The sequence below is a fragment of the Pezoporus flaviventris genome, unplaced genomic scaffold (genome assembly GCF_033815535.1).
Source record: "Pezoporus flaviventris isolate CSIRO_AGI_PZ_B2104156 unplaced genomic scaffold, CSIRO_AGI_Pfla_v1 ptg000145l, whole genome shotgun sequence".
Classification (NCBI taxonomy): domain Eukaryota; kingdom Metazoa; phylum Chordata; class Aves; order Psittaciformes; family Psittacidae; genus Pezoporus; species Pezoporus flaviventris.
In genome coordinates, this window is record NW_026892693.1 from 533,193 (window position 1) to 551,427 (window position 18,235).

Below are 18,235 nucleotides of genomic sequence, written 5' to 3' on the forward strand. Positions count from 1 at the left end.
GCAAACCTGGGTGAGGGTCTTGGTGAGACCCTCCAATGCTGGCAGTGACCATAGGTGGATGATCTGGCTGTGGGCTCCATCCTGCGTTCTGTCTCTGCGCTGGTTCCCTTGTTCCGATGCTCCTGGTGGGTCCCAGCACCCTCAGAGAGCTCAGTGGTGATGGCAAAGGCACTGCTGTTCCTCATTCCCAATGGCTTCTTCCAGCCTTGTTGGTAGAGAGAAAACCTTTTCAAAGGGGAAAGGCAACTCCTGATGTCTTGGTCAAACCCCAACCGCCTCCTGGAGCCCCAGAGGTTGGTGTACCCCGCTGTTGGGAGCTGCAGTACCTGTTTGGAGTGATGCTGGTGTGGGGATGGGCTCTGTTCTCCTGGCTCCAGAGCCTGGAGGGGTTGGCAGCTGGACAGATGGATGCTGGATGGACGATGCTGTAGCTCACAGGGCTGGCACAGGCAGCAAGGGCAGAGCTAAGGGGGAATGGAAGCCACCAGAGAAGCATCCTCCTGCCTTTCAGCATCTCTTTTGTGCAGAGCTTTTGGGTTTAGGGGTGTTCATGGGGGGTCAGCTGCTGTGGCCCTCCTCTGGTACCGGAGACACCCGGATGGGTGCAGAAGGGTGTGCAGGCAGAGTAGAGGCAGGGCAGGCAGGGGATGCGAGCAGGGGGTACAGGCAGAGGGTACAGGCAGGGGACACAGGCAGGGCATGAAGGGTGCAGGCAGGGCATGAAGGGTACAGGCAGGGTGCAGGCAGGCTGTACAGACAGGGTATGCAGGGTACAGGCAGGGTGTACAGAATACAGGCAGGGTGTGAAGGGTACAGGCAGGATGCAGGCAGGTTGTACAGGTAGGGTGTGCAGGGTGCAGGCGTGGTAAAGGCAGGATAAAGGCAGCTTGCATAGGGTGCAGGCAGGGTGTGCAGGGTGCAGGCAGGATGTGCAGCATGCAGGCAGGATATGCAGCGTGCAGGCAAGGTATGCAGGGTAAAGGCAGGTTGTACAGAGTACCTGCAGTGTGTGCAGGGAGCAGGCAGGATGTGCAGGGTGCAGGCAGGGTGTGCAGGGTACAAGCTGGATGTTCATCATGCAGGCAGGGTATGCAGGGTACAAGCAGGGTGTGCAGGGTACCTGCAGTGTGTGCAGGGTACAGGCAGGACGTGCAGCATGCAGGCAGGGTATGCAGGGTGCAGGCAGGATGTGCAGCGTGCAGGCAGGATGTTCAGTGTGCAGGCAGGGTATGCAGGGTACAAGCAGGGCGTGCAGGGTGTAGAGGGTACCTGCAGTGTGTGCAGGGTGCAGGCAGGATGTGCAGGGTGCAGGCAGTGGGTGCAGGGTGCAGGCAGGATGTGAAGCGTGCAGGCAAGGTATGCAGAGTACTAAGCGGGGTGCAGGCAGGTTGTAAAGAGTGCAGGCAGGGTATGCAGGGTACAAGCAGGGTGTGCAGGGTACCTGCAGTGTGTGCAGGGTGCAGGCAGGATGTGCAGCGTGTAGGCAGGGTACGCAGGGCACAAGCAGGGTGTAGAGGGTACCTGCAGTGTGTGCAGGGTGCAGGCAGGTTGAGGGGATGCAGGCAGGGTGTGCAGCATGTAGGCAGGGTATGCAGGGTACAAGCAGGGTGTACAGGGTACCTGCAGTGTGTGCAGAGTGCAGGCAGGTTGAGGGGATGCAGGCAGGGTGCAGGCAGGGTGTGCAGCATGTAGGCAGGGTATGCAGGGTACAAGCAGGGTGTACAGGGTACCTGCAGTGTGTGCAGAGTGCAGGCAGGTTGAGGGGATGCAGGCAGGGTGCAGGCAGGGTGTGCAGCATGTAGGCAGGGTATGCAGGGTACAAGCAGGGTGTGCAGGGTACCTGCAGTGTGTGCAGGGTGCAGGCAGGTTGAGGGGATGCAGGCAGGGTGCAGGCAGGGTGTGCAGCATGTAGGCAGGGTATGCAGGGTACAAGCAGGGTGTGCAGGGTACAAGCAGGGTGTACAGGGTACCTGCAGTGTGTGCAGGGTGCAGGCAGGTTGTACAGGGTGCAGGCAGGGTGCAGGCAGGGTGTGCTGCCGCCTGGCACGGTGCTGGCAGGAGCTCGCACCTCCGGCTGGCTCGGGGCCGAGAGGAGCCAGATTTAGTTTCCTGTGAGTGAGAGGTTGTAAATGGAACTAATTTGGGACTGGGGAGGAAAGCAAAAGGAGGTCGGCGGCAGGCACAGGGGGGGGGAGACGCACGGAGCAGCGCCCGGGCACTGCCCAGCTGCCTTCAGCCCTTCCATGGGGCTGGATCCATCCCAGCTCTCAGCTCCTCTCACCCCCCCCCTCCTCTCTCCCTTTCTCTCCCCTTTCGCTCTTTCTTCCCCTCTATTTTTTATGTTGTAAGCTCTTTATCCTTCCCCCCCCCCCTCCCCTCTGCCCCCCGCTGCTGGCAATGCGCGACGGCACAGCTTCACCATGCAGGGGACCGCGGTTGGCTCCGTGGCTATTGCTGGAGGTGGGGCCAGGCCTGGTGCGGTCCTGGGGGCTTTGGCCAGGCTGGATGGACCCTCCTTGGTCTCACGGCCACGAGCTTTGCAGGCTGCTGTGGGCATCAGCACCGTGCCTGGCTGCATGGGCTATGCCACGCATGTGCTGCATGGCCAGCGATGGGCACCGCCGCTTCCCGCACCCGCTGTTCCCTTTCCAACAACCAGATGAACCCGTTCCACGCAGGGCCGGGCTTCCCTGCTCTCCCTATCCCACTGGGCCCGCGTCTGCATCACCCCCATCCCACTATCGGAGCACTGGGAGCGTGGCTGGACCCTAACGGGGTCCCTCCCCTCACCGCTGGGGAGCTTGCTGGCTCGTCCCCACCACGGGTGGCTCGACCCTCTCCATCACTGTGGGACCCCATTTGACACAGTCCCATGGGACGGGTGATGCTGAGGCCCAGCGGGTGCCGGGTTGGGAGGGATGGAGATGGGGATGGGGACCGGCAGCACGTGAGCGGGCGCCACGGGACTCGCCTTCCACGCAGCAGCCTAATTCCTCAGCTGGCAGATGAGGTCGCCCGGCGCGCTGGGAAGGTGCCCGCTGCTGCACGGCAGGCACGGGAGAGGGAGGGCACCCAGCACCATCACCCCCATCACCAGCGACATGGCAGCGGGGCGACAGCGCCGGGCCAGCGGCGAGCCGGGGCGCAGGGGCAGAGGAACCGGTGGCTGCATCCGCTGGGCGCTGCCGGAGCGCTCCCTGCGCTGGGGCATCTTCTCTCTAACTCTCTTCTTTTCCTTCCTCCAATTCTACCCCTTCACCTTCTTCTCCTTTCTCTCCTCTCCTCTGCCCTTCCTCTCCCTAAGTTTCGAGGACTCCACCTTGTCCACAGCCACTACCCTTGAGTATATCCCCACCTCAGCAGGCGACCCCAAATGCCAGAGGCCCCGCACGCTCATGCGCCAGCAAAGTCTGCAGCAGCCCCTCAGCCAGCACCAGCGCTCCAACCACAGCCAGCCCACCACCAGCCAGAGCCTGGGTCACCTCCAGGCTCACAGCGGCTCCTCGGCCGGCACCGGCACCGGCACCGCCCGGGGCTCCCGCGGGGGCCAGGCGCGCCCCGGCATCGCCGCCGGCTCCAAGCATCAGACGGCCGGCGGCCGGAGCCGCTCCAACCCCGGCAGCTGGGACCATGTGGTGGGGCAGATCCGCAACCGCGGCTTGGATATGAAGTCCTTCCTGTAAGTGCGCGCTCTTCTGCTCTCCCCTTGGCTCCTTTGCTCCTGCCTTTGCTCTCTCCACTGCTCTGTCCTTTGCTTTCTCTTTCGCTCTCTCATTTGCTCCCTCCATGGCTCTCTCCGTGGCATTCTCTTCTGCTCCCCTTCACATTCTCTCTCCTCTGCTCTCCCAATGCTCTCCTTTCTCCTCTCCCCTCTCCACTTCTCTCTCTTCCTCTCCTCTTCCATCTCCTCCTCCTTCTCTTCCTTTTCCTCCTTCTTTCCTTCTCCTTCTCCTTTTCCTCCTCCTTTCCTTCTCTTCCTTTTCCTTCTCCTTTCCTTCTCCTCCACCTTTCCTTCTCCTCTTTCTTCTTCTCCTCCTTCTCCTTCTCTTTCTCCTTCTCGTCTCCTCTCTGCTGCATTCCCCTCTGCTCTCTCCTCTGCTCAGCCAGCTCCTCCTCAGGGAACCGCTACCCACGGCCATGGGGAAGAGCCAGCTCCCTCCATCCCCATCCCAGCTCACCCAACCTGGGGGCTCAGGGATAGACCCCTCACCCTCCCCAACTTCCTTTGCCCTCTGGCTTTGCTGCCCATCACTCTCCATGTGGGTGCTCAGGTCTCCTTTGGTCCCCAGGGAGTGCAGGGATTTTCCAGCCCATGGGACAGCCACTGGTGCGGTCCCCAAGGAATGACATTGCCCCAAGGAGGAATGGGGGGTGTCAGCCACAGTGGTGGTGGCCCCCGTGCAGGGGTGAGCATCTGTTCAGCCCCGATATCGAGCTGCTGCAGTCGTGTGGTCTTTAATCTGGCTTAACCCTATCTCCTGTATCAGCACTGCCTCTCAGCCCTCAAGCACTGAGGGCTAATCTGAGTCCCGTGCTGTGACCACATCCCAGCACATGACACTGTCACTCCTCCATGGAGACAGCCCCCCCCCCCCCCCCAGCCTCCATCCTCCCCAGGGTCCTCCTGCTCCCCCTTGGCCTCTGTTTGCCACCCAGAGCCCCAGGAAAGGGGATGCTGAGGTCCTGGATGCGCTTCCCACAGGCTGGTAGTGCTCAGGGTAGGGGACACAGGTCTGATCCTGCTCAGTGCAGCACCTTCTGCATCAGGGTTAGGTGGGAAATGCCCTAAGAGACACGAATTTGGCTGCCCACCCCACTTCTGCCTCCATAGGCAGCAATGGAGAAGTTGAACCCCCCCATCCTCACCACGAGCCAGCCGGTGCCTGCCGGCTCTTCCTGATGCCAGCTCTGCCCTCTCCCACAAGAGGCCCCATTTGCCAGCTTCCCAATGTGATGTGCCTCATTCGCCATCCCAAGGGTCGCATTCCCCCTGTTTCCTGGTGCTGGATCCCAGCCTTTATTGCTGGGATGGGAGGAAGAGCCGCAGAGCTGCAATGTGCCGACCCAGCGCACTGCTTCCCGGCGGAGGAGCTGCTTCCATTCACCAGAGCTGCTTCCCAAAGCTTTCACTTTGCTTTTCCTCTTTATCCTGCTATCACCATGGCATAAACGTGGTTACAGGCCCGGGGAGGCTGTGCCAGCAGTGCCAGAGACTGGCAAAGAGCCTCAGCCACGGCACTGCTATCTCCTCCTCCCTGGAAGGATGCTGGCACCTCGCTCCTGTTGCTCTGCCCCTTATCCCCAGCCCCTCTGGGCATCATCTTTCCCCCCCTCGGCAGGACTTTGGCATCCTCCCTGCCTGGACCAGTGGAGGAGAAGGGTGGTGGTGGTACCCATGTGTCCCAGGAGCTGGCACCTTTCTCCCCACAGCCCTCTGTGCCCATCACCTCCAGCGGGCAGAGCCGGGGTCCCTTTGCCATCGGGGGACCCTCGGTGCGCCAGCGGCTCCTGCCTGTTCTCTGCCTGATGCTGTGTTCTCCTCTTTCTCTTTCTCTCTCTCCCGCTGCCTGCGGGGATGCCTGGGCAGGGAAGGCCGGATGGTGGTGTTATCCCTGGTTTTGGGACTCTCAGAGCAAGATGACTTTGCCAATATCCCCGACCTGCAACCCGCTGGGACGCAGCCGAACCAGCCGAACGCTCAGGGGGACAAGAGGTATGAGCGAGGACGAGGGCAGTCCCGCAGGAGGAGACCAGGGCCTCACGCAGGGTGGAGGAGGAGGAGGAGGAGGAGGCTGGCCTCGTGGAGCGCCAAGGTTGGAGCGGCACAGGGTGGCCCCAGCGGGCACCGGCACGACTGCAGCTCTCGCCCGCCGGCATCCGCGGTTCTGCCTTTGGAGCAGCGGCACCGAGAGGAACCCCCCCACCCCTTAATCCCTTCCTCCTCCCTCCCTGCCCTTCCCCTCCTGCCATCCCCACCTCCAGCCCTCCCATCCCGGCTGCATGCTGGGGGCGGGGGGGGGGGGGGGAGGCCCACCTCGGGAGCAGGGACGCACGGATGGGATGCCCCCGATGATGCCGCATCCCATCCTAACGCATGTCTGGTCCATCGCGCCGTTTGCAGCCCGGTGCGGGGCTGGCAGCACCCCGAGGGATGCGCGGACATCCCTGCAGCGGCTTGTGTTCATCCCTTAGAGCCTCAGTGCTCAACCAGGGGCAGAGCAAGCGCAACAGGCTTGGGGGGGGGGGGGGGGGACACGGACACACGCGTTACTCCCCTTTTTCCTCCAAGCAAGCTGCGCCTCCGCCTGCTCCTGCCTTCTCGGGGTGCCAAAGGCTCAGCACCACATCTGGCACCAGCCCCGACAGGAGCAGAGGGGCCCTGTGCTGCCGGGAGCGGGTGTTAATCCCCTCTCGGGAGCGGGGAGGAGGTGTGAAGCCGGCGGGTTCTGCCCCCCCCCCCGCCGTGTGCTCGCCGTGGGGATGAACTGGCACCGTTCTCTCCCAGCGCCTATTTTTAACCCTGCACCCGCTTGGTTTCGCTCCATCTTTTAGCACTTCCCTTTAGCCGGCTCCGCGCTGAGCAGACGGGCCCGTGCTACCTGCCCTGTGCTGGCTGACGGGGATGGGGGTCCCTGCGTGGCGGTGGGGGCCGCAGCAAGACCCTGCTCCCTGCTTCCCCCAGCTCGCTGGTCCCAAAGCCCCATCCCGGCGCATGCATGGCCTCCACATCCATCCCTTGCTCCTTATTCCCCTGCATCCCATGGGACACGGAGGGGGGCTCAGCCAGCATTGGCTTCACCCTCTGCTCCTTCCTGCCCACCCGGCGCTGCCGACCTCCCGCTCTTCCACCCCAAAACGTTTCCTCCATCCCTAGTTCTCAGCTTCTTCCTTCCAGCCCATCCCCGGCGGCTCCAGCCCGGCTCCTCGGCGCGGCTCCTGTCCCGGCGACCAAGCAAGCTCTCTCCGTCCGTTCACCTCCCCGCTCCTCTCTCCCCATTCCCTCCCTGCAGGCCAGCAGCGGATGATGCTTCTCCTCCTTCTCTTGCTCTTTCCTTGCTCTTTCTTTCTTGCTGTCCTCGACCTCCGCTGGCACACGGTGCCCGCACCCCGGCACCCACGGCTCCACCGGCGCCTCTCGCCCCAGCGGCTCCCACCACCAGCTCCTCTGCTTCCATTTTCCCTCTGGTTTTAACCCGGTTTTACCTCCCCAGCTACCTCGGGCTCTCCGGTCCTCGCTTGGTGCCGTCCCAGCGGGGCGGCTGAACCGCGTGCGTGTGTGAGAGGGCGGCCCCCCGGTGCTGCCACCCCCATCACCCCCCAGGTCCCCCTTCTGCATCTCCATCAGTGTGTGTGTGCGTGTCTGCGTGTGCTTGGCGTGTCCCAGTGGCATGATGGTGGCTTTGTGACCTTGTGGGGCCGTTCTGGGGCTGTGTGTACCCCAGCATCGTGTCTCGGCTCGGGCTGGGTGCAGCGTGGGGTGCTGTCTGTGTGCACGTACCCTCCCTTTGCACCATGGGGCCACCCGGTGCTGCCCCATCCCTGTTGGCCCTGTGCATCGTGGCAGCGTGGCCTTGGTGGGGTGCCTCCATTGCTGCTCTGTTTGTGTGCTCCTGGCTCTCCACCTTCCCTCTGGGATGTTCCCTCCCTGGCACCGTGTCCATCATCCCGCAACCAGCCAGGAGCCGCAGCCCCTCCAGACCCGCTCTCTAGAACCAGGGCAGTGGTCCTGGCTGTGGGGCACAGGGGGGCTCTATGGCAGAGGGACAAGGGGTGGTTGGCACCGGGTGCCGAGCTCACTCACAGTGTGTCAGCTACACTGGACCTCACCAGGGTGGAAAGGGGCCGTGTGAGGTGCAGACAGGGACTGGGTGGCCACATGGCTGAGTGGCTGGCCCAGTATCACCATGGGTTCTGCTGGTGCTGGGGGAGACATGGGCACCGTGGGACCTTCTGTTGTGCTCTGAGGTGGTGTGCGCAGGTCTTAGGGCATGAGCTGGCAGCAGCACAGGCAGAACCAGCTGCCTGCACCAACCAGGAGGCGGGGATGCTGGTGGCACGCAGCCCCCGGTGCGGGGTATCCCTGCATCCCAGCCCTGCATCCCAGCCCAGGCGCAGCATCCGCTGGGAGAGGGTGCCCGGGGAGCCCCTCGCTGTCTCACCCTCGGCTCTCAGCCCCTCTCCTCTGAGTCCCGGCCTCTCTTTCCCCAGGTTACCGGCCGGTGGCAAGGCGGTGACCACGGCACCGGTGCCCGGGCAGCCGCCGCACGATGAGTCCGACCGCAAGACGGAGCCTCGCTCCTCCGTCTCCGACCTGGTCAACTCCCTGACCAGCGAGATGCTCATGGTGGGTGATGGGGAGTGATGGGGACGGGCTCCCCATGGTTGGTAGCCCTGGCTGGGTACCATATGGGTGTCTTCTCGCATCCCTCTGGCTCTTCCCTGTGCCCACCCGGTGCCTTAAGCAGTGGCACGTCCGTGTCACAACCGAGGTGACGCAGCCATCCCCCCGGGGCCAAGCATGATGAAGCAGTGATGGAGATGTGAGGGATGGTTGTCAGGAGGAATTTGGCTAATTGGCACTTCCCATCCTTGGGATGCACGGCGCGGAGCCAGGAGTCATCCGAGGTGATGCTGCTGACAGGGGGCTGGTTGAGAAGCTGATGCCCAGCGACAGCTCGCGGGGTTGGAGGTTGGGTGCTGGTGTAGAGGTGCTAAAAAGGGGGGGGACAAGGATGTGCAGACCCCACTGGTGGTCCCCAGGAGCTCATCGCCCTTCTCCCCTTGCCACAGCTCTCTCCGGGCTCCGAGGATGACGAGGCCCACGATGGCATCAGCCGGGAGAACCTGGGCCGCATCCAGTTCAGCGTCGGCTACAACTTCCAGGAGTCCACCCTGACCGTGAAGATCATGAAGGCGCAGGAGCTGCCGGCCAAGGACTTCAGCGGCACCAGCGACCCCTTTGTCAAGATCTACCTGCTCCCCGACAAGAAGCACAAGCTGGAGACCAAGGTGAAGCGGAAGAACCTCAACCCGCATTGGAATGAGACCTTCCTCTTCGAAGGTAGGGGTTGGGATGGGCTGGAGTGGACTGGGATGGGAGCAGGGCGGTGGTGGGACCCTATTCCCTCCCTCCTTGGCTGGGTCTGCTCAGCTCAAGCCACCAACGTGATGGCTACCACTGATGCGATGGGTTGGCCAAGCTATCAAGGCCGCGTTGGAGGTGTTTGCTCTGCATATAAGGGACATGTGGGGGGGGTCCTTCTTCTCCCATCAAGCACCCATGGGTGGGTGCGTACATGGGAATTAACCTACCACCGCTCACGCCATGGTCTGCTCCCTCGTGTCAACATCTCCTCATCAACACAAGGAAGAGTATCGGGTGCTCATTGGCATGACCATGATGGCTCTTCCTCCTCTTCCATCTCTGGCACAGGGTTCCCCTACGAGAAGGTGGTGCAGCGGGTGCTGTACCTCCAGGTGCTGGACTACGACCGCTTCAGCCGCAACGACCCCATTGGGGAGGTGTCCATCCCCCTCAACAAGGTGGATCTCACCCAGATGCAGACCTTCTGGAAGGACCTGAAGCCCTGCAGCGATGGCAGCGTAAGGCCCTGCTCCCCCTCCAAAACAGGGGCACAGTCCTCAAGGGGAGGCTCCCCCCCGTTTCTGGGGTGTCCCAATGGGACCAGCACCTTCTTGCTACCCCGATGGGGACTTTTCTGCCTTGGGAGGAGGTTTGGTGTCCATTGGACGGGTTTCTCATCCCACATCTTTATTTTAATGTGCAAAGCTGCCAGAGCGTCTCATTTTGGGTCAAAACAAGCCATTTGGGCTAGATCTAGAATAGTCCAGAGCATCTCATTTTGGGTCAAAACAAGCCATTTTGGCTAGATCTAGAATAGCCCAGAGCATCTCATTTTGGGTCAAAACAAGCCTTCTTGGCTAGATCTAGAATAGTCCAGAGCGTCTCCTTTTGGGTCAAAACAAGCCATTTTGACTAGATCCAAAATAGTCCAGAGTGTCTCATTTTGGGTCAAAACAAGCCATTTTGGCTAGATCTAGAACAGCCCAGCGCATCTCATTTTGGGTCAAAACAAGCCATTTTGGCTCGATCTAGAATAGCCCAGAGCATCTCTTTTTGGGTCAAAACAAGCCATTTGGGCTAGATCTAGAATAGTCCGGAGCATCTCTTTTTGGGTCAAAACAAGCCATTTTGGCTAGATCTAGAATAGTCCAGAGGGTCTCCTTTTGGGTCAAAACAAGCCATTTTGGCTAGATCCAAAATAGTCCAGAGCATCTCCTTTTGGGTCAAAACAAGCCATTTTGGCTAGATCTAGAATAGCCCAGCGCATCTCCTTTTGGGTCAAAACAAGCCTTCTTGGCTAGATCTAGAATAGCCCAGAGCATCTCATTTTGGGTCAAAACAAGCCATTTTGGCTAGATCCAAAATAGTCCAGAGCGTCTCATTTTGGGTCAAAACAAGCCATTTGGGCTAGATCTAGAATAGCCCAGAGCATCTCTTTTTGGGTCAAAACAAGCCATTTTGGCTAGATCTAGAATAGCCCAGAGCATCTCCTTTTGGGTCAAAACAAGCCATTTGGGCTAGATCTAGAATAGTCCGGAGCATCTCTTTTTGGGTCAAAACAAGCCATTTTGGCTAGATCTAGAATAGTCCAGAGGGTCTCCTTTTGGGTCAAAACAAGCCATTTTGGCTAGATCTAGAATAGCCCAGCGCATCTCCTTTTGGGTCAAAACAAGCCATTTTGGCTAGAACCAAAATAGTCCAGAGCATCTCATTTTGGGTCAAAACAAGCCATTTTGGCTAGATCTAGAATAGCCCAGAGCATCTCATTTTGGGTCAAAACAAGCCATTTGGGCTAGATCTAGAATAGCCCAGCGCATCTCATTTTGGGTCAAAACAAGCCATTTTGGCTAGATCTAGAATAGCCCAGAGCATCTCCTTTTGGGTCAAAAAAAGCCATTTTGGCTAGATCCAAAATAGTCCAGAGCATCTCCTTTTGGGTCAAAACAAGCCTTCTTGGCTAGATCTAGAATAGTCCAGAGCATCTCATTTTGGGTCAAAACAAGCCATTTTGGCTAGATCCAAAATAGTCCAGAGCATCTCATTTTGGGTCAAAACAAGCCATTTGGGCTAGATCTAGAATAGCCCAGCGCATCTCCTTTTGGGTCAAAACAAGCCTTCTTGGCTAGATCTAGAATAGCCCAGAGCATCTCATTTTGGGTCAAAACAAGCCATTTTGGCTAGATCTAGAATAGCCCAGAGCATCTCATTTTGGGTCAAAACAAGCCATTTTGGCTAGATCTAGAATAGCCCAGAGCATCTCCTTTTGGGTCAAAACAAGCTATTTTGGCTAGATCCAAAATAGTCCAGAGCATCTCATTTTGGGTCAAAACAAGCCATTTTGGCTAGATCTAGAATAGCCCAGAGCATCTCATTTTGGGTCAAAACAAGCCATTTTGGCTAGATCCAAAATAGTCCAGAGCATCTCCTTTTGGGTCAAAACAAGCCTTCTTGGCTAGATCTAGAATAGCCCAGAGCATCTCCTTTTGGGTCAAAACAAGCCATTTTGGCTAGATCTAGAATAGTCCAGAGCGTCTCATTTTGGGTCAAAACAAGCCATTTTGGCTAGATCTAGAATAGCCCAGAGCATCTCATTTTGGGTCAAAACAAGCCATTTGGGCTAGATCTAGAATAGCCCAGAGGGTCTCCTTTTGGGTCAAAACAAGCCGTTTTGGCTAGATCTAGAATAGCTCAGCGCATCTCCTTTTGGGTCAAAAGAAGCCATTTTGGCTAGATCCAAAATAGTCCAGAGCATCTCCTTTTGGGTCAAAACAAGCCATTTTGGCTAGATCTAGAATAGCCCAGAGCATCTCATTTTCGGTCAAAACAAGCCATTTTGGCTAGATCCAAAATAGTCCAGAGCATCTCCTTTTGGGTCAAAACAAGCCATTTTGGCTAGATCTAGAATAGCCCAGCACATCTCATTTTGGGTCAAAACAAGCCATTTTGGCTAGATCCAAAATAGTCCAGAGCATCTCCTTTTGGGTCAAAACAAGCCATTTTGGCTAGATCTAGAATAGCCCAGAGCATCTCATTTTGGGTCAAAACAAGCCATTTTGGCTAGATCCAAAATAGTCCAGAGCGTCTCATTTTGGGTCAAAACAAGCCATTTGGGCTAGATCTAGAATAGCCCAGAGCATCTCTTTTTGGGTCAAAACAAGCCATTTGGGCTAGATCTAGAATAGTCCGGAGCATCTCTTTTTGGGTCAAAACAAGCCATTTGGGCTAGATCCAAAATAGTCCAGAGCATCTCCTTTTGGGTCAAAACAAGCCATTTGGGCTAGATCTAGAATAGTCCAGAGGGTCTCCTTTTGGGTCAAAACAAGCCATTTGGGCTAGATCCAAAATAGTCCAGAGCATCTCCTTTTGGGTCAAAACAAGCCATTTGGGCTAGATCTAGAATAGTCCAGAGGGTCTCCTTTTGGGTCAAAACAAGCCATTTTGGCTAGATCTAGAATAGCCCAGCGCATCTCCTTTTGGGTCAAAACAAGCCATTTTGGCTAGAACCAAAATAGTCCAGAGCATCTCCTTTTGGGTCAAAACAAGCCATTTTTGCTAGATCTGGAATAGTCCAGAGCATCTCCTTTTGGGTCAAAAAAAGCCATTTTGGCTAGATCCAAAATAGTCCGGAGCATCTCTTTTTGGGTCAAAACAAGCCATTTTGGCTAGATCCAAAATAGTCCAGAGCGTCTCATTTTGGGTCAAAACAAGCCTTCTTGGCTAGATCTAGAATAGCCCAGAGCATCTCCTTTTGGGTCAAAACAAGCCATTTTGGCTAGATCTAGAATAGTCCAGAGCATCTCATTTTGAGTCAAAACAAGCCATTTTGGCTAGATCTAGAATAGCCCAGAGCATCTCATTTTGGGTCAAAACAAGCCATTTTGGCTAGATCTAGAATAGCCCAGAGCATCTCCTTTTGGGTCAAAACAAGCCATTTTGGCTAGATCAAGAATAGTCCAGAGCATCTCATTTTGGGTCAAAACAAGCCATTTTGGCTAGATCCAAAATAGTCCAGAGCATCTCATTTTGGGTCAAAACAAGCTGGTTTGAGTAGATCTAAACTGAAAGTTGCCTCCAGCAGGACCACACAATGTCCCAGTGGGAACGGCCCCGTTTCCTCCTGCCCTGATTTTCCCTGTGGCCCCAAAGCCCCACCTTGGGACAGCTCCGGAAGAGGGGTTCCCATCTCAGCACCCTGCACCCACAGTGGGACATGGGGGCTTTGGGTGCCCTCTCAAGGCTTGGGCCTCTGTGGGTCCCACAGGGAAGCCGTGGGGAGCTGCTGCTGTCGCTGTGCTACAACCCCTCCGCCAACTCCATCGTGGTGAACATCATCAAAGCACGGAACCTCAAAGCCATGGACATCGGGGGCACGTCAGGTACGAGCTCCACCTCTCGCCGCGTTGGGTACCATTGCTCCATGCCAGGCCAGGGCTGAGAGCATCTCCTGTGTGTCCCCCCCCAACCCAGACCCCTACGTGAAGGTTTGGCTGATGTACAAGGACAAGCGGGTGGAGAAGAAGAAGACGGTGGTGATGAAACGGTGCCTGAACCCCGTCTTCAACGAGTCCTTCGCCTTCGACATCCCCACGGAGCGGCTGCGCGAGACCACCATCGTCATCACCGTCATGGACAAGGACAGGCTGAGCCGCAACGATGTCATCGGCAAGGTGGGTCCCATGGCACCGGGGTGGGGTGGAGGGTCCTACATAAGGGTGGCAGATGGGGGACAACCGGGTCCCTGCTCGGTGGTGTCAGCTCAAGCTGAAGAGGAAGGTGGAGTGTGGTGGGGTTCCCTTGCGTTGGCTTTGCACGGCCATGGTGTGTGGTGGCAAGGACTCATCTGGTGTGAGGGGGCTTGGAACTGGATGATCTGAAGGTCTTTTCCAACCCAAACCGTTCTATGGTTCTATGAGCATTGAGATGATGGAGCCCCATGCCCATAGCCTGTGCCATGGTGAGCTTCAACCTGCGTAAGTCTACCTATAGCAAGACACAAATTGAAGCCTCCTATGGCTCCTGTGTGCCATGGTGGGTCCACCCCCAGACAGACCCCAGCCTCCATCCCCACACCGGGATTACCCATCACTTCCCAAAAACAGGAAGGGAGGAATTCCCTCCCTCTGGATTTGATGCAGTTAAACCCATTGAGCTCACTGCTCCTTAGAGTAGTGATGGCAAAAGAGAGCTGGTGATCCCCCAATGCAGTGCTGTCATCAAGGAAACGTGGAGATTGGGATGAAGCTGGGAAGGGGTGGGATGGAATGGTGGGATGCTGGAGATGGACAGGAGTGTCCCCAGTGGGAGCATCACTGGTGGCATGAGCATGACTGTGCCATCAGGATGGATGGATGATGGGTCGGTGGTTGGATGGATCAATGATGGGTGAATGGATGGATGGATCAGTGATGGATGGATGGATGGATCAATGATGGGTGGATGGATGGATCAATGATGGATGGATGGATGGATGGGTCAGTGATGGATGGATGGATGATGGATGGATGGATCGATCAGTGATGGATGGATGGATGGATGGATGGATGGATGGATGGATCAATGATGAATAGATGGATGGATGGATGGATGGATCAATGATGAATAGATGGATCAGTGATGGATGGATGGATGGATGGATGGATGGATGGATGGATGGATCAATGATGGATGGATGGATGGATGGATGGATGGATGGATGAATGATGGATGGATGGATCAGTGATGGATGGATGGATCAGTGATGGATGGACGGATGGATGGATGGATGGATGGATGGATGGATGGATGGATGGATGAATGATGTATGGATGGATCAGTGATGGATGGATGGATCAATGATGGATGGATGGATGGATGGATGGATGGATGGATGGATGGATGGATGATGTATGGATGGATCAGTGATGGATGGATGGATCAATGATGGATGGATGGATGGACAGATGGATGGATGGATGGATCAGTGATGGATGGACGGATCAGTGATGGATGGATGGATGGATCAATGATGGATGGATGGGTCAATGATGGATGGATGGAAGGATCAGTGTTGGGTGGATGGATGGATCAGTGATGGATGGATGGATCAATGATGGATGGATGGATCAATGATGGATGGATGGGTGGATGGATGAATGATGGATGGATGGATCAGTGATGGATGGATGGATCAGTGATGGATGGATGGATCAGTGATGGATGGATGGATCAATGATGGATGGACGGATGGACAGATGGATCGATGGATGGATCAGTGATGGATGGATGGATGGATGGATGGATGGATCAGTGATGGATGGACGGATCAGTGATGGATGGATGGATGGATCAATGATGGATGGATGGGTCAATGATGGATGGATGGAAGGATCAGTGTTGGGTGGATGGATGGATCAGTGATGGATGGATGGATGATGGGTGGATGGATGGATCAGTGATGGATGGATGGATCAATGACGGATGGATGGATCAATGATGGATGGATGGATCAATGATGAATGGACGAATGGACAGCCAGTGCCCATGATGCCACCACATTGCATTAAGCTGCTGGGAGCACTGCAGCATTAAAGCAACACAGTGATGCTGATGGTGAGGCCCATGCCCTGGCCACCCCACCATAGCCAGTAGTGGGCCGATCACTTCAGTTGGCAAAATTAGCAGCAAATTCTTCTCCAGGGAGGCCTTGGCACACGTGGTTTTCCATGTCACCATATGGAAAACTGATGGATGAACACAGCCACACACATAGGGAGCAGGATGGGACTGGAGGCTCCCATAGCGGAGCCATGGGTCCAAGTCCTTCCTGTCGTGTCCCCCCTCCCAGATCTACCTGTCCTGGAAGAGCGGCCCCGGGGAGGTGAAGCACTGGAAGGACATGATCGCCCGTCCCCGGCAGGCAGTGGCACAGTGGCACCAGCTGAAGGCCTGAGCACCCCCACCACCCCCCCCCCCAAACCAAGGACTGCGGGGCCGGGGGTCCCCCCACCTTCCCAGCGCCCATCACCCTTCCTCAGGCCTCCCAGGTGGGAGGGAGCTGAGGCACCAGCAGGACAGCGCCCGGCTCGTGGGGACCCTGCGGTAGGAGGGGGATGGAGCCCACCAACCCCTTTGCTTTCACCTCATCCCAGCGCTGGGGTACCCAGGACCCACCCCCCAACCCCCCCCCCCCAGCTTGGAGATGGGTGCCAGACCCCCCCCATCCCCATCCCACCATTGGGCAGGACTTCAATGAGTGCTTCCAGCCCCGCTCCCTGGGAGCCCCTCTGCCCCTTCCCAGCCTCAACACACCCCCCCCCCCCATTGCAGGGGGCCAGGCAAGAGGGGTCCCCCCCTTTCCCTTCCCCTTCCAGCTCAATAGAACCTCTCCGAGCCGTCAGCGTCGCCTGAGCAGGGCCATGGAGCTCCCCCCTTCCATTGCCCATCCTCATCCCCACCGCCCTCCCCAAACCCCCTGTTGGGGTGGGATGGGGAAGGTGGGGGCACCCATGGGAGGGGGTAACCCCCATTCCCGGGCCAGGCGCGGGCTCCTGGGATCGGAAGCCATGACACAGTTCGATAGCCAAAGCGGGCTCGTTTGTGCACTGCCTTTAGCTGGGTTTGATGCTTTACCTCCGTCCATGGGCTCGCTGGGAGCAGGAGGTCGAGAACCCCATCCTGGGGCTCACCCCACTGCGTGGGGACCACCCCCCCTCCATCCTGCCCCTAACCCAGCTTTCACCCCACGTTACCCCCACCCTGGGCTTGTCCCCATAGGGCTGGGCAAGGGACTGGCCTTGACCCATGTGGTGGTACCCACAAAGGGATGCTGAGCCCCAGAGCATCCCCTTCCAGCCAGGCTGACCCCCATGAGCCCTGTGCCCAGCGCTGGGGTCCCTGGGGATAGGGGACGGAGCAAGTGCCATTGTCCCCATCCTGGGTAGGTGGCATTCCTTGGGGCAGCCAGCCTGGCAGGAGCAGTGCCAGCATCTCCCATTGGGATTCATGTGCCAGATCCCTGCCAGCTCCCTGGGGTCGAGGCTATGGGACCCTCCTGGGAGCCCCATGGGGTGCAGGGGTTTGGGGGTGACAATGGTGTCACCCTGTGGTGGTGAGCTCCCCATGGGGCACATGGGTGCTGGCAGGACCCCAGCAGCACTGGGTATGATGTGACAGCACCCACAGCAGCAGGAGGGGAAGAGGTGGGTGCTGCCAGCTCCGCAGCCATCTCAGGTAGGGCACAGCCACCCATGGGCACCCATAGCGAGCCCATTGACCCCAATCCTCAGTCTTCCCATGCCCCTCCGAAGGCGCCCATGGGGAGGACACTGATCTGCCCCTCCTTGGGTACCACCGAGGCCACATCTGGGGTGCTGCCAACAGCCAGGAGCCTGGCTACAGACCATGAGAGTGCTTCACCCCATCACCATCACCCCTGCTCCACAATGGGGCCCAGCACCCAGTGCCACCCCACCAGGCACAGGGTGATGGAGAGGGGCACCCACTGAACCCCAAGGTGCTCCATAGGGGAGCCTGCATCCAGACACCCCCCCCCCCCAAAAAAAAACCACCTCCCTGGGGTACCTGGCTGCTTGTTCCTTCTCCTACCAAAGGGGGGACATCCCTGTCGCATCCCACGGGGACCACGGTGGCAGCGGGACCATGGTCAGCAGGCCCCAAAGTCCTTCTGTAGGTGATTTTGGACAATCTGGAGAGAAGTCATAATCCTGCTCCGCAGTAACAACGATGCTTTTAGGGCCACTTCGTGTTTTTAGCCCATTCTCTTTTCTTTTTACCCCTAAAAAAGAAAAAAAAGAAGAGGTTGACGCGGCTGGGCTGAGGACGGAGCCACGCTGGGTGCCCACCCATCACCTCTCAGCCCCCCCCCCCCTCCACCCTGCTCCTCCAGGAAGCATTCCCTGGTGGGCTGGGGAGGGGGTTTGTGTGTTTTAACCCTAGCGCTCGTAGCCGTTCTCTTGTCCAGGTCTCTCTCTTCTTCATGTGACGGTAACATCCAACTGGTGTGTAAAATACAGCAAAACGGGGCAAAACCACAGCGAAAAAGAGACATTAAACCCAAGACAAGCGAGGCCGGCTTTGCTGATGGGGGAAGGGGGGGCCACGCTGGCTGCCACCCCACCCCACACACCCCCCCCCCTCGGTGCCAATGGCAGC

General features: G+C 57.7%; 1 protein-coding gene across 5 annotated transcripts in view; it reads left to right on the forward strand.

Moving 5' to 3' along the window:
* The window catches only part of SYT7 (synaptotagmin 7), a 39,552-nt gene extending 22,219 nt beyond the window's left edge, over positions 1-17,333 (forward strand). For 2 of the 5 annotated variants that reach the window (XM_061479224.1, XM_061479225.1), the window contains 6 exons: positions 8,209-8,344; positions 8,791-9,061; positions 9,434-9,603; positions 13,347-13,461; positions 13,553-13,752; positions 15,909-17,333. In XM_061479224.1, the coding sequence (XP_061335208.1) occupies positions 8,209-8,344; positions 8,791-9,061; positions 9,434-9,603; positions 13,347-13,461; positions 13,553-13,752; positions 15,909-16,013 (997 nt within the window). In that variant the 3' untranslated portion in view covers positions 16,014-17,333. Of the gene's footprint in view, positions 1-3,304; positions 3,680-5,587; positions 5,714-8,208; positions 8,345-8,790; positions 9,062-9,433; positions 9,604-13,346; positions 13,462-13,552; positions 13,753-15,908 lie in introns of all 5 variants that reach the window. The other 3 variants (XM_061479220.1, XM_061479222.1, XM_061479223.1) reach the window with 3 other exon arrangements.
* Positions 17,334-18,235: the final 902 nt, after the last annotated feature.